The sequence below is a fragment of the Neofelis nebulosa genome, chromosome 10 (genome assembly GCF_028018385.1).
Source record: "Neofelis nebulosa isolate mNeoNeb1 chromosome 10, mNeoNeb1.pri, whole genome shotgun sequence".
NCBI classification, from domain to species: domain Eukaryota; kingdom Metazoa; phylum Chordata; class Mammalia; order Carnivora; family Felidae; genus Neofelis; species Neofelis nebulosa.
This window is the reverse complement of record NC_080791.1, coordinates 38,520,638-38,544,690: the sequence shown is the minus strand read 5'-3', so window position 1 is coordinate 38,544,690 and position 24,053 is coordinate 38,520,638. Positions and strand designations below refer to the sequence as shown.

The 24,053-nt window shown below is 41.5% G+C and overlaps 1 protein-coding gene and 1 long non-coding RNA gene across 3 annotated transcripts in view; one reads left to right on the top strand and one right to left on the bottom strand.

Annotated features, from left to right (window-relative positions):
- SESN3 (sestrin 3) overlaps positions 1 to 7,321 on the bottom strand; it is a 74,198-nt gene extending 66,877 nt beyond the window's left edge. Inside the window, exon 1 of one of the 2 annotated variants that reach the window (XM_058687410.1) lies at positions 7,303 to 7,321. Coding sequence is in view for 1 of the 2 variants with exons in the window: in XM_058687409.1 (XP_058543392.1) it covers positions 5,665 to 5,742 (78 nt within the window). In the remaining variant the exon portion in view is untranslated. Of the gene's footprint in view, positions 1 to 5,664; positions 5,990 to 7,302 lie in introns of those variants that run through there. The other variant, XM_058687409.1, reaches the window with a different exon arrangement.
- An 88-nt stretch (positions 7,322 to 7,409) lies between these two features.
- LOC131487112 (uncharacterized) lies at positions 7,410 to 24,037 on the top strand. The gene is made up of 2 exons (XR_009249615.1): positions 7,410 to 9,008; positions 23,836 to 24,037. It is a non-coding gene; the product is annotated as an uncharacterized LOC131487112 (long non-coding RNA).
- Positions 24,038 to 24,053: the final 16 nt, after the last annotated feature.

Below are 24,053 nucleotides of genomic sequence, written 5' to 3'. Positions count from 1 at the left end.
AGGCACGTATTTTTACGAAAATAACTTTATTTTCCAAAACAAAAAAACAGCGAGCAGAGTGACATTTACGTTTGTGCAAATCTCTTTAGTGTCTGTTTAATATAAGACAGCTGAATTTCATGGCTGATTCTGCATGCAATCTGTTGCGATGTTTTGACTGAAGTATGTGAGGAAAATCTGGCCTGACACAGATAAGAAGTTGAGAGATGAAAGAGTTAACTGTGAGTCGTCTTCTTTGATAGCACACCAAAACTCCACAAGCAGAGCTCCTTGTTAGTTACAATGTGGGATCTGAAACCCTATCAGTAAACTTAACTTTCTATACCCTCATATAGGAAAATCCATTCGTCTAGCTTGCACTTTTAATGGCTCTATTACCCAGGCATGATAATGATAAATATTTGCTCCAAAATACGAAAAGCGGTCCTGAAAATTCAGGAACGCCTGACAACATTCATTGCTAGGAATAAAAAGAGTGGTCAGACGGAGAGTTTGTGGGGACCTACAGGCACTCACAGAGGCGGAGGCTGGAAGTGAGGACACTCCCTGGCAGCTTCAATACTGCAGGGGACAATTAGAATACAGTTTTATTATAGAAGCAGTTCTAAGAATGAAATGGACTTTTTATGACAGAGGTCATGGCACTTAAATTTTCTGTTTGTGAGAAACAGCTGAAATCATGTGAAAGCACTCTAAAAACTGTGAAAGTCTAGGCAAACTGAAGTTACAACCCAATAGTTTCAAAAGGGAAAAAAAGGGAGAAGGGAGAAGATGAAAAGACTAAGACACCTTTACTCCCATAACTCTTCTCCTAAATTAGAATTATTAAACATTCTTTGCTTAACCCAGCTGGATTTCCCCCAGCTTGTATTAAATATGATCATCTCTGACTCGTAGTCTTTTCTTTTTTTTTTTTTTTTTTTTTTTTTTTCAACGTTTTTTATTTATTTTTGGACAGAGAGAGACAGAGCATGAACGGGGGAGGGGCAGAGAGAGAGGGAGACACAGAATCGGAAACAGGCTCCAGGCTCCGAGCCATCCGCCCAGAGCCTGACGCGGGGCTCGAACTCACGGACCGCGAGATCGTGACCTGGCTGAAGTCGGACGCTTAACCGACTGCGCCACCCAGGCGCCCCAACTCGTAGTCTTTTCAAACTAAATGCTAATTCCCCTCATCTGCTGAAGTGCCCAAAAGGCAATTTCATTTTATTTAATTATTGGAAAAAATGAAAGCAGCGCTCACCGGCTCGCTGTGTTTAAGAGGGGGTGGGGTAGGTACAAATAGAAATATGCAAATCAAAAATCAGTATGTTGCAGAATATCTTTACTTCTCATTTATAGACAATAATTAAAAAGGACAGAAAGGTGAAGACTAACCAAATCACTCAGTATGTATTGAAATAGACTGCCACGACTCACAAAGAACTACAGTCTTCTGGGAACATAAATAGGCTCATGTTTTTCTTAGATTCATAGTCGTACTTTATGGTTTACAAAGTACTCGAATGCACATTACCTCTCCTGAGCTACGCAGCAACCCCTAAGTCAAGTAGAGATTATCTACATTTTGCAGAGGAAGCTAGCCTTCCAGGAATTTAATTTGCCCCACATTACAAGACCTGCCTATGAGTACATCTTGTGGCTCCCAGCATCACTACTTTAGCAGTTATGTTTTGGCAGTTTACTTATTGGGTGGTGGGGAGGTGGGAGAAAGCAGCAGAATCCCTTTTACCAATGAATTTTCAATTGAAACTGAACTATGAAACATATAAACATACAAAGCAATGGATTGTAATATGCTTCAGCTATAAAGTAACAACTACTGATAACAATACCTTTGCGTTCTCACAAGTAAAAGTATGAACAGGTACGTGCAGGAAGGATTTTTTTTTTTTTTTTGAAGGCCAAAGCCTTCGTAATCAATGACAATCTTTCCTATCAATATCATATTAACAAAAAAGTTCAAATACGTACAAAGGTAGCGGAACAAGTTTTAATTCAAGGCCTGCACAAGAATAATCCTGGAACAAAAGGTAACTTTTATAACAACTTGTTAAAATTTGGGAAAACGTATTTTTGGGTAGCTGTATTTTTAAGTTCTAACTTAAAAATAATTTTAAAGGTACTGAAAAATGTAATCCAACTCATGCATTTATGAACACTGACGCCTCTTAGGGCTCCCTGAAAAGCAGTGTGAAAACCACTGCATAATGGTTTGCTGTCATAAATTCACTGCTTAATCTCCACCTAGTTCAGTTAAGATAAAATAAAAACTGTTATTTTTTTATCAAAAATATATATGCAAGAAACCAGATTAACCGAGGTAGACTAGAGCTACTAAATCAGTCAAAGCAATTGTATTCTATTGGTTGGACCTGAAAAAATTGCTATTAATTGACAATTTTAATTATAAAAGTGGTTCATACGGTTCCATCTAATAGTCCCCATTTTATTTTCAGTCTTTTCACTTAAAAACCCACCAAAAGCTGTCAAAATAAGTGGTTATATAAACAAAGCAGAAAAATGTAATAAAGATCTATCACTAGAACTACCTAAACACATGAAGAATTTTCAAATGTTAAATCTTCCAACTTACATGCAGTTTTACTCACCTCAGTAGCACGAGCTGCTCAATACTCAAAAAAACATTGTCATATGCCCCCTTTTATTCATCAGAAAATGAGTGGGCTGACAGTTACCTACCTTAATGCAGTTTGGTACTTCGCTTTAAAATTTATCTAGGCGTCACTGGAATTTCTTCAAGTAAAATGTATGACACTTCAAAACTCATTAACTTTCCCAAAGTAAGTAGAAGCAATTCCTCTTTTATTAGAAGCTTTATTGAATTGTTTCACTGATAACAGAGCAAGTTAGACTTTATATAGAGTTATAGATGTGAGGATAGTTTTTTGTTTGCTCATTTGTTCTCCTATCTGGGAAATATATTGTTGTTCCTGACCTAAGATACCAAATTAGGTATATTCAATATTTTAAAAAGTGTTTCTACTTTTGATGGCACTGAATCCAAATTGTAAAGGCACTTCTAATTATAAATGTTGACTCCCATACAATATACAGCTCAATTTTCAGACATCGGGTTAAATAAACCAAGTTATTCCATTTGAAGAATCCAGTTCCTTTTGAAGTTCCCCCCAAACTCAACACATTGCAACAGATTAAGCTACATAAAGATATAGCTTCATGCCACATAAAAGGTGACTCTTTCCCCATCATTAATGAGGAGTATAACAGCAAAGAGTAATATACCCGAGCTTCATTCCTCATTATGGACTACGCTGAACTAAAATTCAGTATGCTGTGACTCACTTGGTTAGCACTGAACACTTTAAGTAGAAAACACAAGATCAATTCAAAGAATCGCATTTTGAGAGTTACAGATGAATTTTAAAGTCATATACTTTCTAGCAAAAAGAAAATCATCTCTTTATTAGAAATAAACTCTTCCATGCTATTTTTAGAATGACAAAGAATTTAAAATGCTGAGCACTTGATCTCTTTTAAGAGCACTGAAGAATAGCGCTCTTTAAAAGCTACAAATGTTGCCAAGTCATGTCATAACTGGCTCAAACAATCCCATTTCCATCTAAAGTTATTTCATGCTACTGCATGAATCAATATTAAATACCTTGGAGTTACTAAAAACTGGAATACTGGCAGAGGTACATAGCAATTATAAAATATGAAAATGGTGAATATCCATTTTCCATACACCTCTTTCTTTTAATAATGACTAGAAATGAGGATGTTCTTTCTAGGTAAATAGAAACAGTTTCTCAAAAGCTAAGAGGAAAATATAAAGAATGCTAGCAAAGTGTGATGGATCCATAACCATGGTTCTCCTAAAAGAAAAACTAGATTTTGAAGCCTAATATCACCTCCAAACAAATTTATTAGCCTACCAAATTGCCAGAGGCATTAAAAAAAAGTCAAAGTCAATATAGTTCCTTGTTCAGTCAAAAAAAAAAAAAAATAACTAGCTGTTATTTTAACCAGGCTTGTGTTTAAGCAAATGTGTCTCAACAATTTGTTTCGTGTTAAAAACATAACTAACCACTTCTGAAGTTAGCAAATAATAATTTTTTTAAAGCTAGGTTCCCATGACATCTAACCCTGAAGTGAAAGAGTTAACATTCAACTAAGCTGATCTGCACTTCTGATCCATTACATTTCTCACAAGCTGCCCTACAATGAGCTGAGCAAGTATCAACTGTAATTCGATCCCAGAGTTTATGGAAAAAAATAACTGCACATACTCAACATGCACATTTAATAAAAATCTGTTTCAAGAGAAACATATCCAATAAACACAATTTAAGGCATATTTAACTGTTCGATTAACTTCAAATCTAAAATCTCTTTGCTTTCTTCATGATCTCAAATAAAATAGTGTGGGGGGGGGGGGAGCAGCAGCCCTACTGCAGGGAAAAGAGGCTTGAAAAACAACTTTGATTGGCACTTGGCCTGACCCACAGAGGAAGAAAAACAGTTTTTGGACAAAGAGCGCAAATATTTGAGCTTGCTTACTTACATGCTTTCTTTATATTTTTAATATATAAATAACAATCCCAACTGAACTGTATTTGGGGAAATTGACTAAAAACGGTGCCGTATTCACCCTAGTCTTTCAGTCCCGATGTATTTGCACAGCTCAGCAATTTTAATTCATTTGTACTGGACAAACAGAAGCACCCCAACTAACGTTTCCACTTGATGAAATGTAATAATAGAGTTTGGAGAAAAATAAACTGATCATAATATTACCCAGTGGAGGCTGTTAAAGTCTGATTAAAAGCTTTTCTCGTTCTAAAGCGACATCTTTTCACTCCCCTCCCCCACCCCTCAACGGAGTGATTAAGCCAAGTAAACTAAACAATTCTGGAGTAAACTTTCTATCAGTCACTCTGGAGCAATAAACTGATTGTACTTCTGATTTTTCTGGACCTACAAGGGGCGGCGGGTGGGGGGGGGGTGCTGCTAAGGAGTGATAACCTACGTCCACCTCCGTCTCCTCCTCCCCCAACCCCAAAGGAACTGTAAGGTCGAACAGCATTTCCCATGGGCATAAAGTTCAAGCTGCTTTACCAGTTCCTTTCAACACTGAACTACAGACACAAGACTACCGTCAAAAGAATGTAAAAAGGGGGGGGGGGTATTAAGGGAGAGCAGGCAAGGAAGGCAGAAGCGACCGAATAAACAAAAACAACCCCCGCCGAGAGTTAGCCACAGCAAAGACACAGCCAGGTTCCTCAAGCCCAGACCAGGCTGTTCAGATTTCACACCGACCTCCATCAACAGCACCGGGAGGAGGATCGAACCGCTCCCCCCCTCCCTCCGCCCGCGGAGCAGGCCGGAGGTGGCAAGGCAGGGAGGTGAGCCGAAAAAGACTACCGGCAGCAAAAAGAAAATCGGAAGAAAAAAAAAAATCCCCAACCTCTCGGGACTAGCATCTGTCCCGGCGGAGATAAAAAGCAGCAATGCAAACCTCCACCCTCAACCCACGCCCCCTTCTTCGGTCTCGGCGTGGGGAAGGTGCCCCGGGATGGCTTTGAGCCTCGCCCCAACAGTGCGCCCCCGGGCCGAGCTGCCCGAGCCCCGCCGGCAGGAAGCGCCCCTCTCGGGCTGGACCCCAGGCCGAGCCCGTACCTTCCGCAGCACTTTCCGGCAGTTGGTACAGAGCAGGTAGTTGGCGGCGGCCGACGGGCTGCTGCCGCCCCGGTTCATCTTGGCTGCGGGCGCCGAGGGCGAAGACGGACGGCGGGCCGGGGCTGGGTATCACTGCGGCCGCCCGCGCCGCTGCGGGGCCGGGGCCGGACCGTCCCCCTGCCGCCGGCCGCGCTTCAGCCTCAGCCTCCCCCGGGCGAGATGTCGGGATGGCAGGCGCCGGCCCGAGAGTGAACGGCGCTGACCGAGGCGACCACCGCGGCGGCTGCCGAAGCGCCGGCGGAGACGGCGGCGGCTGCTCCTCACCGGCCCGTTGTTCCTCCCGCCCCCATCCTCCAGACCCCCGCCCCCGCCAGGCTAGGACGAGCAGCCGCCACCGCTGCCGCCGCCTCCGCCGCCGCCGCAGCGCCTCAGTGCGGCCCCGCCCCCGCCTCCCCACCACCTTCACCACCTCCACGCTCCGGTACCGCCCCCTCCCGCCATTCGGACAGCCCCGGCCACGCCCCTGGGCCGCTAGCCCGCAGCCAATGAGCAACTAGAGCCCGGTTGGGAGCTGCGCCGGCCAATCACAGACGCCGAGGACGCCTTGAATCTCCGGGCAAGTTAAGTTTATCTCCGAGGCTTGGAACTGAAGAGAGATGGCGGGTTAGTTAGGTAGTGGGGTGGGTGGGAATACAGCTTGTGCGGTCCGCCAATAGGAGGAAGAGGGTGTGTCGGATGCAAATTATCCCTGGAGGCCCAGCCCCTCCCCCGAAGACTGGCCACGCCCCCTTCTCTAGGTCCCTGCAAAAATGGTAAGGAGGGTGAGATAAATAGCTGGGAGCTAGAGCCTTGCTAGAGGGTCTAAAACTGAGCTAAATATTTCCTGGTTTCTTGAGAGATGTTGGGGACGGGAGAGGGGCGGTCGCTAAAACGTTCACATTGTCAGGACAGTTGGTAGGCTTTCTCCCAGTCAAAATCTTAGCTTAGCTGTAAAGAAGACTGCAGTCACGTAGCACTTGGCACCCAGGGATCTCAAAGAACTTTATGCATCATTTATCTTGAGCCTTGTTTTGCAAAAGACCCATTACCTAAGGCTTGGGCTGGGGGTAGAGGTAGATGTTTGAGCTAGATTTACACCATTAATCGAGGTAGAGGGAGAAAGACGCAAAACCTCTGGTTTAGCGGTTTCCTCCTCCCTCTGAAGCACCTTCTCGCAGTCCTCTCAGCAATGAAAGTTCCTTTATTCGTCCAGCACGAAAAGGCCAAAGAAACAGGGTTATCCTTTCACCTAACAGCCCTTTCTGGGGCAGTTGATCAGAAACATGCAGAGCCTAGAGCCTTGGCTTGGAAGGAGGGTTTGGAAGGAAGAACAAATCGTCTGTAAACTATCGGGCTGGACTTGCCTCTTCCAAAGCTAAAAATGGTGAGTCAGGATTTTGGCGTCCACGCTCTAGGGAGAGAAGCCACATGTAAATGGGGAACGCTCTGGCTGGCAGAGCGAGGGGGAACAGGCGAAGGGGGGAGCCAGGTCTCTTGAGGAGGCCAGCAACGCGCGTGCGGGTCGAATGCGGGTTCCCGACGCAAGACGCCCGGAAACCTGCTCCCCAGTGAGAACAAAGGCAGGCGCCAAGCGAGAACCTGATTGGTGCCGGGTCCTCACGGGTGTCCTCTGGGCCCCGGAGACAACTTGCTTCACCCACTGGCGCGGAGCTCCGTGCTCACTGGAGCCCAGGCTCCCCACCCAGCCTTGGCCGTGACCACACAGGACTGTGCGTTATGACATCACCTGTTTTCGCTCTTTAGAACATGATCTGTAGTCTCAGCTTCTCCTTTTTTAGAGGTCTCTAGTGTACCGGGATTTGGGAAGGCCTGCAGTCCGCAGAATGAATCTGGAGATGATGTCAAACAACGGTTTCACTGGTTTGCATTTCTTTCTTTTCTTCCTTTTCTTTTTAATTAAAAAACACACGGACACACACACACACACACACACACACACACAGAGCCTGGTTTCCTTAGGGATTCAGAGTGGTGTTGTAATGCAAAATCAGAAAGGTACACTTGGAGGAGCTAGCAAGTTTAGCATATCAAAGCTATTAGACCAAATTGTGTGGTTAAAAGTGTCAATCTTATTTTTTCAACAGCTGCCTCCTCTGTCCCTTTTGGAGACCAACACACATAAACCAAGTCTACACAAGGAACAAAGGAAGTGGAAATCTGCCAGTGTCAGGTTGAAATACATTAAAATTGACTGGAAAACCCCTGAAGGGCCTGAGTTATGCGGTTGGGTAAATGTGTTGATCCACTTAACTAGTAATAGCTAAAGGTCACTTGATGCTGTTGTAGACATGTATAGCCTAGAATAGCAATGGTGTGGGGAAGGTGCTTGACAATCAGAAAAAAACTGTAAAAGCAAGAACATTAAGGAGGGAAATTACCATAGGCTCGTCAATGCAGAGAACCAAGAAATCCAGGGAGAAAGTTAGCAAGGCACAGTTTTCCTAAGAACTGAAACACATATGTGTCCCTGTTTAGTGGTAAATTTCTTGGGCTATATTCCTGGCTGGTTCTCCCTTGTAAAGCAGATTTTATGTGAATGCATTTTAAAGGATAGGAGATATTGAAGGCTGAAGTGAATTTTTGTGCAGAGATTGAATTTTCTCAAATAGTACTTTAGATTCAAATTGTTTTCCATCGTATTCTTATAACCGTTCCTTTTACTTAGTAGTTAAAATCCTTTCACAATGGTTCTTTAAGCTCTTCAGTAACTAAATTCCCCAGAAAAGATGGCCAAGAGAGTGGAGGCTACACAATTACACCCTCTGACAAAGATTGCTAAAGGGAGGTTTTAAGGGAATAGCTTGACCGATACATAGATTCATGTATGTGACCAAATAATGGTGGTCTCCACCAAACTCCTCCAAACTTTTATAACATTAATTGTCCATAGGGCCATTTATTTGGCATTTAACCATGTACTGCATTGGGACATTTCTTACATGGAACCCTTACGTATGAGTCTATGTTTCACCCCTGAAATCTTCAATCCGGCAACTCCTCAGCACACAACCCCCACACTTTCTTCTAGTCCTCACCTCCCACACTCTCATCATACGTGTTCTTTTCTGTTCTCATGTTAACATTCGACTTCTGGATCCTTCCTTGCTCTTCCATTCCTTACGTGGTCTCCCTTCCTTTTCTAGTCAGCCTGTTATTATAAAGGGAATGCGACTCAGAGGCTAATTGACTTGTGAATCCTGGATCACACTTTTAAGAGGGAAGAAAACAAAAGTCACTTCTTCAGATTTCGCACAGAACAAGGAGAAACTCCCTTTTGTTGTGTGGTATGTATGGAATAAAAAAAAAAACCTCAGAAAAGTTAAGATATTGGTGAAAATTACCAACACTGGGAAGTACTTTTCAACTTTTTATTATAAAATTAGGATAATACTTTATTAAATGTTTTACATTGTTCTTTCTTTTTTTCTTTCTTTTTTTTTTTTTTTTTAGTTTATTTATTTATTTTGAGAGAGTGCACAGGATGGGGAGGGAGAGAGAGAGAGAGAGCGAGAATCCCAGGCAGGCTCTGCACCACCAACACAGAGCTGGAACCCAGAAACCACAAGATCATGACCTGAGCCGAAACCAAGAGTCGGACGCGTAACCCCCTGAGCCACCCAGGCACCCTTGTTTTACATTGTTTTTTAAAATAACTTTTGCCTGTTTTGAAATACTCTTTTAAGATGTGATTTTTTTTTTCATTTAGTGCTTAAAATCACATGGTTTGAATGTTCCATAACTTATTTAACCATTACTCCATTATTGAACATGGAGGCTGTTTCCAGTTTTTCATGGTTATAAATAATGCTGTGATAAGCTTCCTCATACATACGTTTCTGGCAGTCCCTCTGATTCCTGGAAATGGAATTTCTAACTGAAAGGATGTGAATATGTTTTAAGGGTCCTGTTAACGATTTGCTAAAATATTTTGTGGGAAGGTTCAACCAATTTGCACTCCTCTTATAGTGAATGAGAACACAGGGGAAAGAATATTTGAAAAGCACAAATCTGAACCGTCATTCTCCAACATAAGGCCCATAAATAGTCCACTTACCTCTATCTCTAATGCTTTCCACGCCCTTCTGCCTGGCGATTTTCATCGCCTGTTGAAAGATCTCCTGGTAGAGTCAAGCACTTGTCAAAGAGTCCACGCGCTCACCCTCATATCTCTTCTTTAGCACCCATCTCCGCACTGAGATGTTTGGCTTAAATTTTATTTTCTCATTAGACTGTGAACACCTTCAGGGTAAGGATGAAGTTGCGTTTACTTTATTCTCAATTCCTAGCTCAACCCAAAGAGAAGTGCTTCAAAAATCTTGGGCAAAAATAATGAGTTTTCACTGTTACTTTCCTAAATACACCATACACTCTTCCAGGGCATCTTGTGAATCTCTAATAACAGCTTAGCATTTTATAAAAGGGCCTCCATAAATCTCTGTGAATTGAACGGTTCACAAAATTATTGCTATGGAACAGATAGACCAGATTCATGTCCTGAACTGTCACCAATTCCTTCTCTGACATTGAACATAATGGTTGTTATGGCCAGGGCTTGCTATCTCTTTTTATAAATTGGAAGTTCTAGCCACAAACCAAGAGCATAAGAAGAGTTGGGGGCAACTTTTTATGTTCAGACATTTTGAAACAAGTTACTCTGTAAATAACATGCTGTGACTTTTGGATGTGAAATTGTTTACTTCTCTAGATATTCTCCTACTGACCTAAGAACTGGGCCCCTTTATAGTTCCTAAATAAGGATTCAATTGAAAAAATCAATTACTAAAGATGTTTTTAAAATTCCATTTCGTGAGACAATAGGTCATTTTCTAACATTTTGCCTCCTCAGACTTCTGTTTCCTTCTCCCTGGGGGCATCCAAAGCATTTGGATAGCCCAAAGTGCTGCATTATTTACAAATTTGCAAATACTGTAATTTGTTTCGTGCACAAAGGAATTTGCACTTCACACAATTGTAAATTGATTGCTCCCTTTGAGCTGTTAATTAGATTTCTGCTATTTTTTCCTTGGGCCCAAGACCAATGCTACACCAGAGGAGAAATTAAGAGGATCTGATCCACAAAGTCCACTGCTTTAGTGTCCGTATCCATCCCACACCCTGAAACACCCACCTCCACCAAGAGAATTCTTACCAAAGCTCATTTTTCAAAAAACAAATATTCCACCAAGATCCAAATTTCTGTCAGTCGTCCCTTGTCATTTCCCATTTCGGAGTTTCCTGCATTTAACCCCCTTTGGAGCAGACTGCCAGGGAGAGGCCTACTGATGTGGGGTTTGTTGTTGTGTGTTTGGCCTGCACAATGTTAGCGAGCACAGTGCTTTAAAAACAAAAATTTTTTTTTTTGAATTAGTTTAAAATTTTTACAGTGTAGGAGATTTTACACCAAAAATCTAGATTTCTAGTTTCTCTTGAAGAATGGTCAAGATATGGTCACACTAGGCTTATATTGCCACATGGCAACCATTTCCTGGAGGCCGGTATCTGCTATTCGAGTTTGAACATGTGCTCTCTACTTAGTTTACCAAAGCCTCTGTCACTCCCTAGGGATTACATTTTGCCACTTAATTTACATTATCTTATTGACATTTGTAGGGACTTGCCACCTCGATAGACCTTCTGCAGCATCTAAATCACTGATCTGCTGGTTGTCATTCTTAACTTTATCACAGGATATGAGTCACAAATAAAGTGGCCATCTCTAAGGGACAGCAAAAGTTGAGGACAGGATCAGATGCAGGGAGTATTATGATGTATGGCCTTGACTCTCTCTCTCTCTCTCACACGCACACACACACACACACACACACACACTCAATCACCCATCACCACCAAGAAAATTCTTTTCAAAGCTCATTTTTCAAAGAACAAATATTCCACTAAGATCCAAACGTGTGTGTGTGTGTGTGTGTGTGTGTGTGTGTGTGTACAGTGAGATTATATATAAATATCTCACAAGGTGGAGAACAGTCGTCAAAGAAGGGGTTACTATATCCTTTAGGCTGCTAACCCCACTCCTTATTCTAATTCTGCCCACATACCCATTCTAATTGTAACTTTAGGGGAAAGGAACCACAGGAATTGTGGCAATGGTAGGTCATTGAAGGTATTTCCTTGATGGGCAGTATCATGCAGAAACTCAAAGCTCTGACCCTGGAGCCAAGCTTGGATTTGAGTCCTGGCTTTGCCCCTCACCAGACATATGACCTTGGGCACAAATTGTTTAATTTCTCTGTACTTCAGTTTCTCAAGCATAAGATGAAGTAATAATGCTACTTATCTTAACAGGTGATTTTAAAGATTGAACGAGATAATGCACTAACTATAGTGCTTAACAAAGTGCCTAGAACATCATAAGCCCTTAAAAAATGTTTGCTGCTGGATCCACAGTACAAAGGATGTTATAGTCTCTGCAAACTGTGACCTTACTTTAGTTACGTAACCATTCTTTGTACAAATTTTTGTTCTGAAAATGAGGGTATCAATATTAGCTTAATCATAGAGTTGTTTTAATTAAGGATTAAATGAGCTATATGTGAAACACTTTAAAACAAAGCCTAACATATAAGAAATGCTATGTAAGGGTTTACTATTATTACATACTGTGGTCAGGAGATTTTTTTTTTTACTTGATTCTTTTTTTTTTTTTTTAGTAGAGATATTTGATTTTTTAGGTACTTCTCAAAAGTAAGATGATGTGGGTAAAGATAACAATAGACAAAAAGTCAGGAGACCTAGGGTTTAGTTCAGTACTGCTTGGAACTATGTGGTATGGTTAGGCCTCAGTTTCCCCATCTGTTAAATGTGGAGAGGTGATTAAGTAGGGCTGGGGCCAAATCCAGGTGGGGAGACTGAAGCTTATATAATAAGAATCTTTTTTATGAAAAGAATATAAAATTATAGATCCAAAATTAGCTATGAAAGTGAACAGCTACTTAAAAATCAGTAACAAAATGACAACAAATTTTTAGGGTGAAATACCATAAATATCACAAAATCCAATAACTGTTTATCAATTAACTATCCGATACCACCCTTTATTACTTTTTTTCCTACATTTTGGGGGCTGATTTCCTCTTCATGTGACAATGGTTTTTGCAATATTATCTTCTCAGGGAGGATAGAAAGATAATTTATCTTTTCCCTAGCTTACATTGCCAGTGCTGAATGCCCTAAGACAGATATGCATCAGGAAACAGCCTCTAATCCTACATCTTTGTGACATGATGCCAGTTAATTAGCCCACTGGGCACTGGAACTATTCCTAGAATCCATCCTTACACTGGAACAACTCAAAAGAACAACTACCCCCTGAAACAACTGTGATCCACATGTACGTGGATATAACCCAGTATACCCAGGCTAAGGGTATCTCCATCTCAACTGCTCCTTAGCCAGATCAACAAAAATACCCATGGCTGCCCCAGTTCCTCCAGCACAAGGGGGAAGTTTGAAGGAAGTAAATCAGGCTGCAGAGACTATAATCTTTACCAATAATGGTTAAAATAGCTTACTTTTGGGGCACCTGGATGGCTCAGTCCGTTGAATGTCTGACTCTTGATTTTGGCTCAGGTCATGATCTCATGGTTCGTGAGATCAAGCCCCACTTAGGGCTCTGCACTGACAGTGTGGAGCCTGCTTGGGATTCTCTCCCTCTACCTCTTTCTCTCCCTCTTTCTGCCCCTTCCCTGCTTGCGCTCTCTCTTTCTCTCAAAATAAATAAATAAACTTAAAAAACCCTTATTTTTGACATTTAATTAAAAATATAACAATGTGTACACGTTGCTTGGACCTCTCCCAGGGCCTTGGACCCTAAGGCATAAACTTTATTTTATTCGTGGTTAACTCATGTTGGAGTACAGAGACCTTTTCAAGCTCTAAAATTCTGTGGATCTGCTTTATCTTAGGATTTCCATGAGAATCCAGTGTAAGAAGGATAAAGGAGAAGCAGGAGAAGTTCTTCAAGTAGGCAGAGAGAAAGTCAAAGTTCTATTCTTAAAAATTGCCAGAGTTGTGCCGGTTTATACTTTGTTCACTCAGGGATTATTTCTCCTTGTTAACCTGTTTGTCTCCTTGATATTCCAAAATCAATGCAATTGATGCAAATTCTCAATATCCTTCTTTCAGAGATGAGAAAACTCAGACAGAGGAATATTTTATATATTTTAAAGCAAGATGATTGTAAAATATGCTGTCCAAAAGGGAAAGTAGATGGATAAAACAGAAAAATCTACATGACAGTAAGGAAGTTTGGGAGTAGGATCTAATTCATAGAGAGGAAGTATAATCTATAGACTCAGAAGTCTTAAATGCCATGGTAGTCTGTTGTGAGGGATTTGTAGGAGTCAACATGCAGGACAGAGGTGAGACTGAAGGGGCCCTTAGAAAGGAATAGTCTACACTTCAACTTTCAGGCCCTCTGAAGGTGGCTATGATACATAAAGACTTGGAGCATCTTTAGGGGCCAGTCTTATTGATCTGAGTAATTCAAGTGCTTGGAACCTAAGAGGTGTTCAAAAAAGCTTGTTGGATGAACTGATGGGATGTATTAGAGTTCGCTAACTAGGAAGCAACTGAGCATGTTACTTTTACCAAAAGTTCTCAAGTTATCTTAAAATTGTAAAAATATTTTCATGCAACGGTAAAATGTTCCTTGTTAACAAGAGAAGAAACATTCAACATTTGTGTGAATGGTAACAACAAAGACAGCAATTTCAACCCAAAATGTTGGCTTGAGGTGATGCATTCCTGCATGATCTATAAGCCTGAAATCACAACAGCAATGTGTGAGGTTCTAGAAGTCTGAAAGTTTGGATAGTGTGCTCTGAAATATGTACTGTCCAGATATTCCCTTAGTCACTTATTTACAGGGACTTTACCAAGTGGTAAGTCCTGGTGAGAAAAGTAACAAAAGACATGTTTATAACGTAATAGTGAGACAGAGGTATAATTTCTGCATTGGTATGAAAAGAATAGAAAATGGAGACTAGAGGGTAAAAAGGATTATTAGTAGAGAGCTCAGAAAGACCTTTGACCATTTATGCCTGTAACTGGATACCTCATAGTGGTGGAGACATATGATGCAGAATTTTTGCTGTGTCTCAACGCAATTTATAATGTCAACAGGAAGGTAGGACTAATCCTTATAAATATTAGAGAACAATGCAGACCAGTATATGATGCAATCACCTCTGAATTCCATGTTCATTACTTAATTCATTCTTGCATTCATGCGTTCATTCACTCAGCATGTTTGTGGAATACCTACCACGTGCCAGGAACTTGGCCAGTTGCGGAAACAAGGCGATAAACGGAGAGTCAGGGTCAAACAGAGCTTATAAGCAGAAGATAGACCTTAAACAAGTAATACCACTGTGCGGTGAGTATTTTAGTAGGGAAAACACAGGAAGAGAATATACAGCAGGGGACACTAACCCGGGAGGTTTAAGCCTCCCCAGGGAAGTGAAATGTACACCCAAGCAGTGGGCTGTCCCTAGTTTCTGACAATGACTTCCATGTCTTCCATCCAATAGGTCCTTTCCATTTGCAATGCTCGATGCTCTAATTCCCCCTTTTAATAGGGTTCATGTTCCAGTTATGAAACTCCTAGGCATCCTGTTCCATTACAGCAGATACACTTTCACACTGGGAGCGATCTCTCCTTTCTTTTTGCAGAGGCATTATCCCTATTAAAAATTCACCAGAATTTGAACCTCCTTTTCCCGATTAAAGACTATCGCTTAACATTGTTTCACACATAACATTTCCCCCTTAGCCGACCATTTTTCTGAGTCCCGCTTGTGTATGTGCAAATTCTATGCATGCCCACTTCTAATAAGTACATCTATGTCATCTCTCCTAAGATGTCTCGTTTTTGAAGATAATCCTCACATCTCTCATCCACATTCTGCAATCCCCATAACACCCATGTGAATGATAATAGTGAGAGCAAGGGGCGCCTGGGTGGCTCAGTCGGTTAAGCATCCGACTTCAGCTCAGGTCACGATCTCGCGGTCCGTGAGTTCGAGCCCCGCGTCGGGCTCTGGGCTGATGGCTCAGAGCCTGGAGCCTGCTTCCGACTCTGTGTCTCCCTCTCTCTCTGCCCCTCCCCCATTCATACTCTGTCTCTCTCTGTCTCAAAAATAAATAAACGTTAAAAAAAAAATAGTGAGAGCAATAGAAACCATTACTATCACCTACCGAGTGCTTATTATGTTCCAGGCATGTTGCAATAACCTATGCAGGTTTATCTTGCCTAAATTATCTTGCCTAAATATTTATTTATCTTAAATAATATTATAAATATTATCTTGCCTAGATATTTACAAAACCCCTGTGAACTGGTTCTTATTACATCCACTTAACAAGTGATTCACAGGGACTGGCAATTTTGTCAAAGTCACACAGATATTGCAAGACAGAGCTGTGATTTGAATCCGTATTTGCTGGATGCCAGAGTTAATAGTCTTAATGCAATCATGTCTTGGCATCGTACAATCGGTCATTATTGTAAATATTCTTTGAACCAATTCTCTGTAGTAGGTGACCAAATGGTGAGGTCAGCTGACTTAGATCTCCCAACACTCACCAAATATAGTTTGGGTGCTTCTGTTGATTGAATTCCTATTGCAATAAATGCCATGGGAGTGGGCCAAGGGGTATCTATGATCCCTATTCTAATATTTTATTGTCTACCGGCATGATACTCTAAAATAAAACAATTGAGTGACCCTGGAAAATGAGAAATACTTTCGCTGGCGCTCTAAGTTGAAATTCTGGATACTTTGATACAGAAGTCTGCAGATTCCTCGGCATTTGGTCAGTTACGGCGATAGAGTGGTAGATGTAATGGAGATAAAGGTGATAAAGTTGAGGGCGAGGGAGAGGAAAGAAGATGGCGATGTCATGCTCCCATGCCACTCCGAAAATAGTCCAGGTCTATTGTGATTAGTTAAGATTAGCTCCACTCAGAAGGAAGATGGATAAACTGGTTTCCTGTAATCTGCCAGCAAACTAGAGATACTTTTCTCAGCCTGTCCCATCCACATCTTTCTCTTTCCACTGGGGCCTCATTCTAAATAGTCATGCTCTTATGCCATGTCTTTGCCCCTCTTCTCAGATGAGTGGACCAAAGGGTAGACACTTGGTTTGAAGGCAACCGTTCTGTAACCCAGCCAGCCATCTGTATAGACTAGCTTAAAATGATAACCAGGGCCAATCAGATGCCTCTCTTGGAGATTTGGCAATGGGAAGCTAAGATGTTAAGCCAGTTGGCAGCAGTCAGATTGTAAGAGGATGCCGTGAGCCATATGCAAGCTCAAACTTTGAAGGATCAGAACAGATAGAGAGTGAATGTTGAGGCGCCATAGTAACACACGGAAAGAAAGCAAAGGCACTAAGACACTCGTCGTTAGAGATGCCTTCAGTGCTGATGTGTTTCCTGTTCAGTCCTTGCTGCATATTCTTGTAATAATTCCCTTCCCCCATCTAATCTCTGCCCGCCACCAATTTTATGGAGTAACTTGAATGCACCTTTGTTTCTTTCAAGCAAAAAAGGTGGACTGAAACAGTCTTCCTTCGTTTCCATGTCAAGCACTTACAAATATGACATATTACTTTTAGTTCTCATTAGTAAATGGATGTGAAAGTCAGACAGCCCAGAAGAAAGAACTAGAACTCACTGGGCCAGAAAACCCCAGGTTAGTTTTTGCACATAAAAAATTCTTACAGCCCACGTTTCATGAAGAAAGTCTGCTCTGCACGAACCTCAAACTTTTTAGAAACTTTTTGTGTTCCTAGTTGCACAATGGATATCAGTAATCTATTACCCAAACTGCTTTTCCCCTTCAGGTTAAATGCCAGAGTGATTCCAAAGTGCCTATGCCAGCAACTGCCTGTGAAGAAAACTTTGGGAGACAAAAAGTTTTCTCCCTGCTCACTCTTTATTCTTCATTCAGACTTAATGCCTGCTGGCCCGGTTTAATGATTTTCTAGGGTTTTTGAACCAAAAAGATTTTTTAAAAAAGTAAAACCAAACAGAAATCAAAGTTCAATTTCCTCAAATTTCCTTAGTTCCAAGAACTAAGTAGTCGAGAAAAAGATAAAGTGAATGAGTGTGACTTTGTGTCAACCTGCAGGTTAAAGATCACTTTGGTGGTCTTCATGGGGGTCCAGAGGGGACCAGGCATATACGAGGAGGTCCTTTTGGTTTGGAAATGTAAGCACATAGAAGTGTTTTAATTTGATTCAACTTGCCAGATGTGGAATGTTCCTAACAAACTGAGCTGTTTCTGTAGAGCCAATCACTAGCCTTAGTAGATCTGGGCTTTTCTTGGTTTCCATTCCTGTGCCTCATATGCCTTGCCTGTGTGGGAGACACTGCTCCTTTCTCTTCCTAAGGTCTCTCTCTTTCTCTCTCTTGCCACTACTCCTTTGTGTTTCTAAGGCCTCTCTCTGTCTCTTTTACATTGGGCTCGTTCTGAGCTCAGCAAGCCTTGAACTGTTCTCTATCTCCTAGGTAAATAGTTCTTAGGCTAGGCTAAGCCCTTGGAAAATGAGGGAGGTACTTCACCTCATCAGTGAGGATCATCATTGCAGGTGTGCCTTGCCACACGTTTGAAAACTTTATGGATGGGGAAGAGAAGGAAATGGCTCTTCCCCTGGGCCATAAGGGAAGGGTTGTGGTTGTGTTGGACTTGCTATTGATGACATCACTCTGCCGTTATTTCCGTGTGTCTGAGACTTGTCACTTTGCATTTCCTATGTCTCTGAGAAAGCCTGAACATCCAGAGGTTCACACATCTATGGGGAGCTAGAATGTTGAGGAATGGAAAATGAAAAACCTTCATATAATTCTATACATATATATCTTTATACATGTAAATATAAAGATACAAATTTAGCAGTGACCTGAAATATGTTGCCTAAGAGCTCTGTAAGGGCAACACATGAAAAAATGCTCAACATCTCTCATCATCAGGCAAATACAAATCAAAACCACAATGAGATACCACTCATACCAGTCAGAATGATTAAAAATAACAACTCAGACAACAACAGATGTTGGCGAGGATGCGGAGGAAGAGGAACTTTTTGCACTGCTGGTGAGAGTGCAAATTGGTGCAGCCACTCTGGAAAACAGTATGGAGGTTCCTCAAAAAATTAAAAATAGAACTACCCTATGACCCAGCAATTACACTACTAGGTATTTGTCCAAGGGATACAGGTGTGCTGGTTTGAAGGGGCACATGCATCCCAATGTTTATAGCAGCACTATCGACAATAGCCAACATGGAAGGAGCCCAAATGTCCATCAACTGATGAATGGATAAAAAAGATGTGGTATATATATACAATGGAATATTCCTCGGCAATCAAAAAGAATGAAATCTTGCCATTTGCAACAACGTGGATGGAGCTAGAGGGCATTATGCTAAGTGAAATAAGTCAGGCGGAGAAAGACAAATATATGACTTCACTCATATGTGGAATTTAAGATACAGAACAGATGAACAGAAGTGAAGGAAAGCAAAAATAATGTAAAAAAGGGAGGGGCACAGAACGTGAAAGACTCTTAAATACAGAGAATAAATGGTTACTGGAGGGGTTGTAGCTGGAGGGATGGGTTAAACAGGCAAGGAACATTCAGGAGAACACTTGTTGGAATCAACACTGGGTGTTATATGTAGGGGATGAATCACTGGATTCTACTCCTGAAATCATTGTTGCACTACATCCTAACTAACTTGGATGTAAATTTAAAAAATTTAAAAATTTAAAAAAAGAGCTCTGTAAGGGCAAAATTGAAAACTTTTTGTTCTATCGCGATATTGTGTATTCTAGTCACTGTTCATGTTTCTTCAAATTTCGTTTTTAAGTATCGAACTTTAGAGGGTGTTTGAGGGTTAAATGAAAACTACATGCCAAGTGCATAGAACAGTGTTCCTCCTATCATGAGCACTCGACAGATGTTCGCTGTTGTTATTTTTAAAGGTTTCATACAACAATCGTACTTTTTTCCAAGAGGCATTGAAGTTTACTTGAATTTTAATGTTCTGGGTTCCCTCATACCATTTGCCATGGTTTGTTTTGATTTAAAAGGGCCTCAAGTGCTTGATGACATGCAAGGTTTATCATTAAGCATCTTTATTGCACTCGTGTTTGCAAAGAACATTTTTGCTTTCCATTAGCCTATCCAATCGCATTCCAAGATAGAGAACTCCCTGTCAGAGATAACGTCGAATAATGAAGAACATAAGTGCTTGGAGAAATGAGGTGACGACAATGTATTCCTCATTCTAACCTCTCTCTGGGTGCAGAAGGATGATCTCTGGAACTTGGGCTTATACATGTATGCACGTGAGTGTGCGCACACACACACACGTATGTGTATGTACCTTTATGTGTCTTGTGCTCAATGCATTATTTTTGCTAAACTAGAGATAGCCAGTCAGGATTATTACTTAAGGTTTTAACTGAAGGATGGCAGTTTGCCAGCTCAGGAAAAGGAAATATTATATCCATTTAAAAGCTAGAATTCTGAGATAGAGTGGCTTGGAATACTTTAAGAGTTTTGCCTACTAGCCAATAGCTGAAGATCCCCAGTTTTAGTCTGCGGGAGGCAATTACCTTTTGTGACATGAACAAAATCATGAAAGATAATATACCTGATGGATTCTGTATGACTCAAGCAAGGGCTTAACCACATTCATAGGTCTGTTTTTTTTTTTTTTTTTTTAAACATAGGTCTGGGCTGTGAGGGTACTCTGAGTGGTGTAATGGGCAAGTTAAATATAAAGCATGGACCAAACCATCGGTTTTGTCTTTGCCTTTTACAATTGCCCTCTGTTTATAGGAGCCTATTTGTGAGTCTGCCTTGGTCACCAGGCAAAATATCTTATTTGTTTCCTGGTTGTTTACAAAACCAAGGACCCAGGCTACAGGATATTTATACTGTCGTCTATCAAAGCGTTCACTGGGAGAGGAGATAAGAAAGTCTTCTGCCAAAAATACTGTGGCTTGCACATTACGGGTGCACGTAAGAAAGGTCACTGCATTACCAGGTCAAAAGCAAATGATTTTGTTCTCTTGAGCAAACGACACAGCTCACTTAATTTCACCTTCTTTGGATGTGACGAACATGATTTTTGCTTTTTCGCTATGGTTCTTAGGCTATTGTGCAGTCACGTCTCAGGTAAAAAAGGGCTGAAGTGAAGGCTGAGTTAGATCCTCCTGATAATGTCATGAAGAGTGTTTCCCCTTTTCTGAAGAACTGTGGAGTATATTTAGCCAGACAAGGATGAGGCTGTAGGTGTGGAGGGCAACAAAAATGGATGAGATTGTTCTAGGTAGAAAAGCAAAGAAGGGAAGGAGATGCTTGGGTGTGTTGGTGCCATAGTTTCCGTAGACCTGGTGTTACCCAAAGTAGCTTCAGGATGAAAACCAGTAGTCCGTTCCACTAGACAGGACAGGAAGCTGAGGTCAGTGGACGCTCTAGCCCCAACTGTCAGCTCCTGAGCCAGGTCAGCACCACCTCGACTCTGTTGTCTCTGCCCTGTGTCTTCAGGGCTACAGCAACATCATTCTACCTGTATTCTGAGTGAGATCAGGTGAATTGCCCAGAGCCCATGGATCCCAGGGACGTGTTAGCTACACTGACTTTGTGTCATTACTGCTTCTGGGGCTCCAGGAGTAGATTGAACAAGATTCCATGATTTCAAAGCCTTTAGTGTCTCTTGCCTTTGGCCCAGTCCCTTATCTGACCTACTTCCAATTTTTCACGTTCCAGTCTCCTGTTCCTTATATGAATCAGCGTCTTCTCCACATTGGCAGCCATATTCCCTGCTCCATTCTAACTATAAACAGCTAAGAGGCCTTTGCTCTCTTGTTCACATTTTCCTCAAAAGTCACCCAAAACATCCTGGAAGCAAAGTAGAAGTGTTTAAAAGCATTTTGCAATGAAAAACCAAGGGATGACTTATCTAAACATGGCCTATTTACCCCTTGATATATCGTTCTTGCTCCTGCCAGAGGGAAGTTATGGGTGGGATTATGCCCAGACACACTGGCTTTTCTGTGTTTAGTGCTGTCCATGCTGTCAACTATTGTTTAAGCAAATGAAGGCATGTGTCCTTGGGCAATGGTAATGGAGGCTTTGGTGACATTCACTTGACTGGAAACTTGCAGGTTACCTCTGTTCCTGTCCACGTATAGAATCTCAACCCTAGCCATGTTTGTCCAAAAGAAAAGATCATTTTCACTATGAGCTCCATGGGGAGAAAACATCTCTGTCTATTCATCCATGTTTCCTAGGAGGAGAGAATGGAGCCTGTCCCAGTCTCGGTGCTCAATAACTCTGTTCATACAAATTCCTACTTGATGAAGTTATACTCCAGCAATATAGTTCAACAAATAGCACAATATCAAATGGGTACAGCAGATGTGCCGATCAAAATACACAGAATTAATGGTCATTGTGTCCATCGTGGGGCTTTGAATGGACATGAGCTGAGCACTGTAAATGTGTCTCAGAGTACAGAGTTAGGAACAGAGTGGACATACACTAGATCTTAAGGAATATCTCAAAATGAAGAGTAGTTGATAAAAGGAAAATTTATCTTTTAAATTATGTAAAGGTGAAATTGATAGAGTTCCCTGACACCAAGTGTTTTCTTAGGATCTTGATATTTTGTTATTCCAAACAAAGGGGAGGGGATTTAGACTAGGTAAAATCCCTTCCTAATCTAAAAAGTTATGAAATTCTGATCATAAATGATCAAAACTTATACAAAATAAATAAAACTGAGGAGTTTTCTCTCTTTTTGGAATGGACTTAGCCCTAGAACAAAGGCTCTTAACCTTGCTGTACAGCCTTGTGTCTTTGAACTCCCTAAAACTGTGTGCAAACATTTTGTATGTGTGCATTTTTTCCCCCTGAGGAATGAGGACCAATAGTTTTCAGTAGGTTTCCAGAAAGGCTTGAGACCCCAAAAGCCTTATAAGCCACTGGATTCATATAATGTTTTAGATTGTCTGCTTATGAGCCTTGTCAGAACGCTTTCCAGTGGTCAGGCACTATGCTAAACATTTTGTATGTATTACCTAATTTGACCCTAACTTCACAATACGGTTGCTTTTCTGAGAAGAAGTTCACTTTCTCAGAGTCTGACAGCCAACAAGTGGGGAAGCTGGGGTACCAACCCAGGCTGAACCAGGATGCGACACTTTGGTTTATCGCATAGAGCTACCTTTGCTTTCAATAGACAGAACAATTACCAAAAAGCAGAGCCCTTTCGTCCTTAACCATCACTTCCCCTTTAAATCATCTTTTATATCTGTATAGCAACTGCTTTCTAAGCATCCACAAGCTTCTCCACATGTGAGCAGCATACCTCTATGGAACCTTCTGAAGTCTTCTAAACACAGAGGCAACCCTCCCCACACTGCTCCCTTGTTTTTTTTCCATTGTACAGCAAAGCTGCAGTAAACATCATTTTGTCTTAATTGTCTACTCTGGACTCAAGTCTGGACACATGGCACAAATGGACAACCCATACATTTGGAGTGACTCCAAGGAATCCATCCCAAGCACTGAATGGTCCTGGCACTGTTCCAAAGTTTTACTAGCCTTTCCACAAATTGTGATTCCAGACACGTTTATACCTTGGTCCCCAGGATAATGGAAGCCACAAAAGAAACAAATTAAAATGTCAGCCCAGCTGGGCCCACAGTGTGGGCCAGCAATGACAATGGAACCCCTTGCCTCTTAGATCACCTAAGTGTAGCACATCTGTGCTTCCTGTAAAAGGGGATAACAAAATAATCCCGAGTCTTTCCTAGATGTTCCTTAACTCAGGATAAGTACAGCGTGCTACTTAAGAGCAGCTAAGATTTCAATAGGCAACAGGAAACATTTTTTTAAACCAGGTGAAAAGCAGAGAACAGAATTCTGGTAAGCTTTGTAAATTCAGCCACCACTGCTATCATGCGGGACCCAACGAACTTGAAATATATGATCAAGGCTAGAGAGACAAGTAAAATAGCCTTGTTATTCTCTGCCTGAGGTTTGTTATTCTCAAACCTTCTCACTTACGGCAGGTTCTGAAGGACGCGGAGCAGGCCATGTTACTACAGACAAAGAAAAGAATGTCTACAGCGAAGGGGACACCTGAGAGGTCGCACGCTTTGTGGGATCATGGTAGAAGTTCAAAACATCAACCTGAGAAAAATCAGTGAAACTGAGGACTTAAGTCAGAAGTATGGGTGACGCAAGGAATTAAAGGGTCTGCGAATCAAGACATTGCTTATCTCCTCCC